The sequence below is a fragment of the Prosopis cineraria genome, unplaced genomic scaffold, assembly GCF_029017545.1.
Source record: "Prosopis cineraria cultivar Desert tree isolate PC_DT_omini unplaced genomic scaffold, ASM2901754v1 PC14, whole genome shotgun sequence".
NCBI lineage: Eukaryota > Viridiplantae > Streptophyta > Magnoliopsida > Fabales > Fabaceae > Prosopis > Prosopis cineraria.
The window spans coordinates 28,059,873-28,069,391 of NW_026555345.1; the positions used below are offsets into that span (position 1 = coordinate 28,059,873).

Below are 9,519 nucleotides of genomic sequence, written 5' to 3' on the forward strand. Positions count from 1 at the left end.
ATCCACCTCTTTCTTACTCTGTAGACTAGCCGCTCGTTTTCCAGAATCAATCAAATTTTATACATTTCGTATCATTTTGATCATCACCTCCCACAAACTTCATAAAGCTCTGCAATTAGCCCTCCCAGAAGGATGAATTGAGGCGCAAAGGATGGCAGACCAGGAAGACATGGCAGTGGACCTAGTGTAGTAGTATATAAATACGAAGCTGACAAACTGTCCCATACATTACACTTGCAGGTGTGACACAAAATCCTCAAACAAGATCTCTAAAAGCCTACTTAAGTACAACAGCACCATGTCACAACAAATAGCATCAATATGGTAAAAAGCAGGTATTCAAAATATCCTGTACAGAGATAATTTGCTGAACCCTTGCTTCCCCAGATGTGCCAATTAGGCAATTACTGAGCCGAGTTATGTTAGTCATTCCTTCCAAGCATAGTCATCGAGGTCACTGTTAAAGAAGCCATTATCAGTGAACTCACGGGCAATATCCTGAACCACATCTTGCAGGTGGAGATCTTGTGATATATCAGAAGTTCTTTGGTTAAATCCATTGTTCCCACCAGCTGCAGAAGAATCACTGTTTGAAGGAGCTTTGAAGCTGTTGCTTCTGCCAGGAGCAGCAGGTCCATTACTTCCTGAAACGTTGGAAGTTCCTCCAGTTGCTGGTGGAGGGTTACCTCCAAAACCCAAACCATTACTTGTAATACTTCCATTAGGGTTGGGCCCAGCATGGAAATGCGGTTGAACTCCTCCACTGCTGTTATTCGACAATTCCTGAACTAGTTGCCGGAGCATCTGGGGAGGTAGAGCTTGATTTGTTTGGGAGCCCTGCGGATGATTTTGCTGCAGTAAACTATTCGCACTTAATGAGCGCTGTTTAAGTTGCTGTAGATGCTGCTGCTGATGCTGTGGAGATAGATGGGGACTTGAGAAACCACTGACAGGTAAATTCTGCATGGAGCCTGGAAGCAAAGCAGCAGCGGCACCTTGAAAGTGAGAAGAGGGACTCTGGTTTGAATTACTGAAGGAAGAAGATGCTTCTCTCTGAAGTGAGTTAGGGTTTGAATTCATGGAGTTTTGCCTCATGAGGAGATTATGGTAGTTAGTCAGTGCCAATGCAGCTTGTGCAGATCCGCTCAAAGTACCACGATTACCAAGGTTAGGATTTTTGCTGATTTGGTTATTCAATCCAGGATGCAAAGCCATTAGCTTACTAAGCGTGTTTCGGTCAGTTGGCAGACCTTGAACACTCGCTAACTGTTCCATCTCTTGCATCTTTTGCATCTGGAGCTTGGCTGCAGTTGCATGTCGAGGATAATTTTTTAAGCCCTCTGCAGAAAGGTGTTGAATCAGAATAGAGAGCAGAAGTGACCACTGCTAAATGCTAAAGAAATAGTTCAAACCACAAGACGGGGCATATCTATTGGATCATCACATCATCACCTCATCATGCTCTACAGATTTCAAAAGTTTCCTACATTTCCCTTTTTCTTTTAGTGAATATTTCCATTTTTCTATTTCTTATTGATCATGATTTAATGACCTCAGTTATATCGTCCCATGTCCAGAAGATGATAAATACAACTGGCCTGAAAAGAAAAAAGATGAAAAACCAACGTAATCCAATATAATGTAATATCAAAACAAAAAAACCACAAAGGATTACCAAGTGCCCCAACTTTGTGCTCTCGGCAGAAATCCATCAGATCTTTCATACTATTCACAACCTCCGATATCTGTAATTCATTGCAACAGACTAAGATAAAACGACCTGATTAAAAAGGTTCTCTCTCATCACAAACAATGAACAGTAAACTATGAATTTAGACTTTTTAAGAGTACCTGCAAACATCTCACATAGCGTTTTGAGAAACCCAAGTCATTCAGAGACTGTAAGTCCAAACTCTTTGCCAGCTGACACCTAGCTGTTATTACCCTGATGCAAAATAACGTCAGCTTCATCTTTAATTGAGAACATATTTTAGATCTGTTTATTTGTGCCATCTTCCCTCCTTTAAAAAAAAAAACAGCAGAGACTCTTAATCTACCCTCCTAGAATTTGTAACACCAGGCTGTTCTATCCGGCTTAATAATACCTAACTAAATCATGGTAGAAAATATTTTTTGGGGGTGGGGGGAGGAAGAAAGCCTGAGATATTCTGCAGTTACATTGCTGCAATATGTTCATACTCTTTAATAGCCTCGTTTGCAATGAACAAAGACATAATTGTGATCCAAGAGGGGAAAAGGAAGATTCTGAGAAATTTTTGAGTTACACTACTGCAAAATGCTCATAATTGTTAACAACCTCATAGCCAACAAGTGAATAAACAAAGGCATCGTTTGACGCTCTAATGAATTGAGCATCACCATCTGAAGCTAACCCTATATACGTAAGACATTGAAGGCCATAGTCAAAGCAAAAAATCTCAGGGAAATCCTACACTCAATTAAGATTCTTCACTTCCTTTTCTGGTATGTATCTTTAGTTTCATGGATCAGATCCAGGGCATTCAGGTTCAGCAGTCTTCTAAGCAAATTTAAAGCACCCATTGCAGCACTATATATATTAATAAGCATATTTTGCCAGCAGTAATTCCATATTTCTGATCCACCAACTAACTAGACACCAAAGGAACTGCAGTAATTTTATACTACAGCCTTAACATCACAGAATATCTGGGAATAAGGATTTACTACACACCAATTATCGACTCACATTTTTCTGTTTGTCTGCAAGTCCTGCTGAGAAATCCCATCAGATCCACTTTCAGTGATAGAACTCCGGCACTTTTCAGCCACTTGAACCAATTGGCTGACCTGCAATGGTGAGAATTATAGGATGCAAGTTCCAAAACAGTACATCATCATCTTTATTCCAATTAAGTTCATAAGGCCATGCCAGTCTATATCTCCCTAATTTTGAGGCATTTGCAGTGTAATATGTAACATACCGATTGCTACGCCATTAAAATCACAATCACGTAATTAGAACAATAACAATGTTTGATTGTAGTTGCTACTAAAGGCTTCTAGTTCAATAAGACAAGAACAAAACACTCATCTAAAAATTGCAGAATTATCCTTTTCAAGGTGGCAATTTCCACTGCTTACGGGATTCCTCACCCATTTGTCCACATTACTCAAATGCATAATTCTGAATCACTCACTAATGCACACATAACACAAGTAATATCAAAGAATGCATGTATAGATGCAAGGAGATAAAATATATAACAAGACACTAGGGACTACTAATCACACAAAGTATGTGAAACCCACAATCTTCTTTAAAATAAAGTTCTCAACAAGCAAAGTAGAACACTCCCAATGACCAACTAATCTTAGCCACAAACAAAACTAGTAGCCACCAGTTGAAGAAAACAGAGCCATTTAAAAGGAAAATAAAAAGGGATCACTAGGTCAAAATTGAAAGTTCATCTAGAAAATCCTTGTTCCTCAGGCAAATAGCAGTTGCCATAATGAGGTAAAGATTTACTGTAGTATGCAGAGCTATACCTGGGGTGCAACCAATCTTCGAGGAAGAAGTTCTTCATGCCGCCTTGCACAAAACTCCCAAGATAATATCTGTACAGGAACCAGGTTTGGCACATCATTAAGCAAACATGATTCAATTAGAAGATAGCCCTTAATATTATAAGGAATTTTATAACCTTCAGATCTTGTGTAAATATGATGCGAAGTTGACCCTCACGAACAACACGAAGTTGCTCATGGACGCTCTCTTGAACTGCCTTTCCATATTCTAACATCATTAAACCAGAAGGTAATCTATACTCACGGGGAAAGTCCAAAAACATAAGCTCATCAATCACCCCACTGCCAAATTTGATTTCATTAAGTCTGGGGAGTACTTCAAAAGTTGCCTCTGTTAACCAAACCCATAACGTAGACATCGTTAGATTTTTCTTGGCTAAATAATCAGATTCTAAGATTGACAAGAGGACAAAATAAGATATTTCACAAAGACAGCATGCTAAGACAATAGCTGGCAGGTAAAAAGTAGTGTGCATATTTGTCATTTGTGCCAGCTTTGCTTTGACAATTGACCACTCAAAAATGACTTAATTAATCTACTTCCTGATGCTTTATTTGAGTTTTTGTTTAGTAATTTCCCATTTTCAATAAAGTTATATTATTGCCCTTAAGAATTGCTAGACATGAACAGTATCGATCACAAAGAAAAGCTATTCAGCAATTGACAGTTAGAATTTAGTGTTTCACTGGAGGAGAGCAAAGACTATCTCCACATTAACATTTGTTTTATGTCTAAGCTTAGAAGTTTAGGATGATAAGGTGGAGAAGTAAAATTGTTTTCACATATCTCTATCACGCTCCTTGATACAAAATGCATTTTACAGGGGGGAAATCTCTAGAAGCACAGTATAAAAGAATAATATTATTCTTGTTTTCTTACCAAAGCCCCGTCCAGATTTAGAACCACATATGTCGCATTGCCATGCATCCTGACCAAAGATATGTTCATAAAAGATTATTTGCATGTTGAAAAGCACCAATGCGTTAAAAGCACAAAACAGTTCAGACACAATGATTTTCTAAGCCATCACAATCATCTGAGACAAATATCTTTGAAGTATATTGGCATTTCTGAGCCACCAGTAAAACCAAACAGGATCACACAACCCATCAACACTTTGAAGTTTGAATACACATTTGAAAATCAGCATGAATTAAGGTATCATCCTATGCTACTATCAAAAGGATACCCAAAAAAAAAAAAAACAAAGTCAACAAAGCAAAAACTTACCATAGCCGCTTGGGGGAAAACACCAAGAGTATGCTGCCCAACATTATCATATAATGACAAACACCACCGCTTCTTTGCACGAGGAGAGTAATATTCAGCAACAAACTTTCTCCAGTAGGCAATACTATTATCCTGGGACAAGTAGGGAAAATAAATAATAACTCTAATCAATTATGCCTTGCAACCTAATACCTTAAACGTCAAGCACATGCATTCAGACAACCAAATTTAAAACGAACACCTGAAAGAGCAGTAAATTTAAAAGAATAGTGGAAAAATAAAAACAATACAACAGATGTCAAATACCTCAACCAAATAAATTATTGCTCCTATAATAACTAATAGATGAAAATGACATCTTGCCACATGCAACAAACAAACAGAAGAACTCACATTTGGTCGCTGTCCTTGATGATATAGGTATTGCATCAAACGACGGGCACACACCCCACTATCATATGGGCGCTTCATGGCAGACGACGGCTGCATTGCTTGTTGCTGTAATTGCTGCCTCAATTGCATATGTTGTTGTTGCTGCTGCTGTTGTTGCTGCAAGTGAGCCCTCTGTAACTGTGGCATTGACTGAAGGATTTGTTGCTGCTGTTGCTGTTGTCTCAATCTATGCTGCTGAAGCACAGCCTGTAGTTGGGGATTACGACCCTGGAACTGCATGGGGTCCTGCCTCTGAAGAAGCTGTTGTATTGCCTGCTGATGCATTATATCTTCTTGCTTGATATCCATCCGAGGTTTCTTCTGCATCTGGGTTAGATTATTTGGATCTTGTATCAAAGGAACTCTCGTACCCATTGGCGGTGGAGCAGAGCCAGTTTGGGCTGCAGGCAAAGATGTTGCACTGGAAGCACCCTGGATTTGCTCATGATTCTTTTGCAATTGCTGAACTTTCTGGTCTTGATGAGAGCTCTGCTGTACTACAGAAGAACCATCCATAACTGATGACCCCGAAATACTAATATTATTTGATGAGAATGACATGGGTGATGCAGGTAAACGTAAGTATGAGTCTGTGTTATTGCTAGCACTTCTCTGCAATCGGGGTCCCCCTGATAGTGCAGAATTTGCATCTGTGACTAATGAACTAGCTCCAACACTTGGCCCTGAATTTGCAACACTATTTAGAACTGCATTACTCATGTCACCAGAAACAGGACCAAGATTTAAACGTCCATTTCCAAGAAATGAGTTGGATGTGTTACCAAAACACGAGCTTAAGTGAGAGTCAACAGCATTCTGTGATTGCCCGTCTCCTTGATAGAATATTCCAGAACTTGATGATGAATGGGCTAACCCTCCAGCCACCCGAGAAGGTGCCATGGGGAGCACCACCCCTTCGTGACTGGAGCCTAAGTAGCTCTCTAAAGCCAGGCCTGACTGGTATCTAGACTAACTAGAATATTATGTCAACACTAAAACAGAGACATAAACCCACATAATCTCTCTTTCAAAGTTCACAAGCTCTAGGTAAAACACTTATTGCGTGAACAAGTTTCCCTGATTTTACTTCTTCTTTTCCTTACCTTGCTGACTTAACCCAATCAATAACAAGTACTGTCAAATCTATGAGCTTCTGTGCAACCAAATGTGCCCAATAATTTTATTAACTTCTCAACTCCGGACACGTTCTGAGATGAATCTGACATCAATATAGTAATGCATGTGTGTAAATATATTAGCACTGGCAATAAATAAGCTTCAATCAATAAATAAATAAAACCAAGCCCTCGTATAAAAAAGCATACATTACAAACAGACCCAGGAACTAAACCATGATAAATTTCCCACTTAAAGGTAGGAAAATCATGGTTTATTAACCATGCGCAAAAAACCCTAATTGTTCATAATTCAGACAACAATCTGCATAAGCATTAGTCTAAAGCCGAAAATACAAAGTTTTCATACATTCAGACGACCAGGTGGCGATCATATTGCCATATTGTATAAATAAAACTATAAATCAATCCACAACCAAATTAAGCCGCAATATTCAGCACACAAGTTCAGGAGATAAAAGACTCGTGGTGTAACCAGAGAGCTTGAATCGAACGTGCAAAGTGCGAATATCCGGTCCACAATCCGCAAAAATGCAAACTTCAGGTCAAACAAACATCACAAAACCGGTAAAAGAAAAGGATCAAGAGCAATAAACATAAAAAGTTCAACTCTAAGGGGGAAAATGAAAAGGTATGGCTTGACAACTGGTGAGATCGATCACTAGCAATCAAAATTGAACCCAACGAAGCATATAGCAGCCGGCGCAAAAATTATCAGAATGCGAAGAATCAGAGGGAGTGAGCCACTCACATCGGCAACGCGAGCTGTTAAAAAGCAAAACTTTGCCTAAATTATAAAAACTAAAATGGGAGAGAAAATTACTTAGCAAATGAAAAGGGGGGGAAGAGAGAGAGACGCTTAAGACGGGTGATGCTTATATAGCTAGCGGGAATGGCAGTGAAGGAGTGACCGACTGTGAGGTTCTTTTTTCCTATATTACCGGCGCTACCCGGTAAACCGTAGGACACGTGTCGAGCACGCACAATGAAACTCAGTCGGCGTTAGATCACGCGACCACGAGGAGAGATCATCAACCACGTGGCTCCACTTAATTGGTTGGCGAGCAGGTCGCGTATCAAGGATTTGGAAAGGATTGCCTGGGTAATTCCGTCGGAGCAATGATCAGGTACGGTGGCACTAGATTTGGTATTGGGATACGATTGGAAGACACGGCGGATTTAAAAGGGATGGATCGTGGGGGGGCTGGTGAGCAGGACTCTGATCGGCTAAGAGAGAAGCGTATATATGCTGTAACGTGTGGGTGCGCGTGTTTTAGTACAGGGACTCTATTTCTTTAACGAAAATATGATGACGGGGTTAACGGATAGAGACTGACAGTCCGACTGCCACGTGCGATTGTGCGAAGACGAAACCACTCTCGACCCTTTTCATTCTGCTCTTTTGTCCGTTCGCAAATCGCAACCCAACGCTTTTCAGAAAGCGAAACCATTCGCCTTCGCACTTTCTTTTTCTTTTGGGTCAAAGATTCGTCTTCTCGCTATGAAATTTGTTAAAATCCTTGGTCTCTCAATCTTTGAAACTCCGCTTGTTCAAAACCCTGATGTTTATAGACCCCCTGTTCCATTCTAATTTCTCCCACCTTTCGTTCTCAACCACGAGCTTCTTTCGAAATTTAATCATCTCCTTCATCAATCTTCTCAGTGGCATTTCATCGAACAGGTTACTCCGAGTGTGAATTCCTCCATTATATGTTCGATTCTAACCGAACATGACTTAGGAACGCTGGCTTATTCATCAACTTTTGGCCCATCTTTGGCCTCATCATTTCCTGGATTTCAAAACTCTTTTGCCTCACTGAAGACACCTGTCTCTTGAGGAATGTGTTAGTGGCATTCCCATAAACAGAGAGATTTTTTCTTGTGTTGGCTCGTCTCGATCTCCAACTGCTTTAATAGAAAGAGCAATATTGTGTTCAATTATATATGACAGGGGGGCATTGTGAATTGCACACAGGTAACGAGGCATTAGAGATGGATGTGGCGTGAACCATGATCTCTATTAAATATCATATCAAGCACTGGCTAGTGCATCCTGCAATGAAGGTGATCTAGAAACAGCCTTGGCCAGTGGAGATCACCTGACAAACGCAAAACGATTCAATTTCTTTTTTTTTTTTTTTCCAAAAAAAAAGAGTAGTGAATTGTTCACAAATACTTGGGCTCACGTAACACTTCCCCCTATTTTTCGGCCCAACATTTTTCGCATTTGGTGCTCAACGGATGATGTTACCGGCTGAGATCAACATTAGTAATGTGTTCAACTCACTTATACAAATAGTAGAATTTAAATTTTAATATATAGCAATTTAGTTGAAAGATTGAAGATTTTCACCTTAATATTTTGGGAGAGATTATCTCTCCCTCTTTGTGCTATGAAAGCGAAAACACATCTTAACGCATTAACAATAAGTTATCTATTATTACTTTTGTTGTAAATTTATGAAAAGTTATCAATGTTAAATTCTTCATTTTTTCCCGAAATTACATGTGATACTTCTCTTGTTTCAATAATTGTTGGCTAAATTACATATAACTCTTCTAAGATTTGAACTATATATAAATAATTCTCTTAACCTTTAAAATTTAATAATAAACATCTCTGAGCTTTTAGGTTTATGCAAATAACCCTTATTCATTAATTATTTATCTCTTTAAACTTTATTTTTGTGAGCATTTAAGCCCTCAAGTTTTGATTAATATAGGAATAACCCTTCTAAACTTTAAATTATGTGTAAATAATTATCATATAAAATTATGTAAAGTCATCTACATAAATATAAGAATTGAGAGGTGTTCATTATATTTGACACCTTAGAAAATTGGAGTTATGTTGCAGAAATCTTCTTTCCAATTCTATTGGTTACATAAACATCATTTTTATTTTACTACTTTAGTTAGTATAAAACTTATCTTTCCTGATTTAAATATTATAATAAATAAAATACATATTTTTATTATTTATGACAAACAACTATGAATCCAATTTTATCTGTTAATTTGAATTTTGAGTTGGTTGGTTAGGCCACAATTAGAAAAAGTTCATCCTAAAATGATTGTTTTTCTACTACAAAACTTGAATTTAAGAGCTTATTTCTGTTCCAATTGTTATTGGTAGTCATTTCATTTAAAAAA

At 38.5% G+C, this 9,519-nt stretch overlaps 1 protein-coding gene across 2 annotated transcripts; it reads right to left on the reverse strand.

The window, feature by feature from the left end:
• Positions 1 to 170: 170 nt before the first annotated feature.
• Positions 171 to 7,269, reverse strand: LOC129292289 (probable transcriptional regulator SLK2). Of its 2 annotated transcripts, none has more exons than XM_054929871.1 (10): positions 7,118 to 7,269; positions 5,192 to 6,449; positions 4,799 to 4,930; positions 4,448 to 4,496; positions 3,684 to 3,898; positions 3,529 to 3,597; positions 2,729 to 2,829; positions 1,852 to 1,945; positions 1,676 to 1,745; positions 171 to 1,340 (listed from the first exon to the last, which is right to left on the reverse strand). In XM_054929871.1, the coding sequence occupies exons 2-10, from the start codon at positions 6,128 to 6,130 to the stop codon at positions 427 to 429; spliced, it is 2,583 nt and encodes an 860-aa protein (XP_054785846.1). In that variant the 5' UTR covers positions 6,131 to 6,449; positions 7,118 to 7,269; the 3' UTR covers positions 171 to 426. The 2 variants fall into 2 exon arrangements, with proteins under 2 accessions (XP_054785846.1, XP_054785847.1); XM_054929872.1 differs by lacking the exon at positions 7,118 to 7,269 and having other exon boundaries at positions 5,192 to 5,927; positions 6,013 to 6,151.
• Between the last annotated feature and the right edge of the window lie 2,250 nt (positions 7,270 to 9,519).

Excerpts from the sequence above, each read along its gene's own strand:
- LOC129292289 (XM_054929871.1), bottom strand. The coding sequence starts at position 6,130 with ATGGCACCTTCTCGGGTGGCTGGAGGGTTAGCCCATTCATCATCAAGT. Across the intron at positions 3,899-4,447 it reads TAAATCTGGACGGGGCTTTG|AGGCAACTTTTGAAGTACTC; the intron begins GTAAGAAAACAA and ends TTTGGTTAACAG. Across the intron at positions 1,746-1,851 it reads GCTATGTGAGATGTTTGCAG|ATATCGGAGGTTGTGAATAG; the intron begins GTACTCTTAAAA and ends AATGAATTACAG.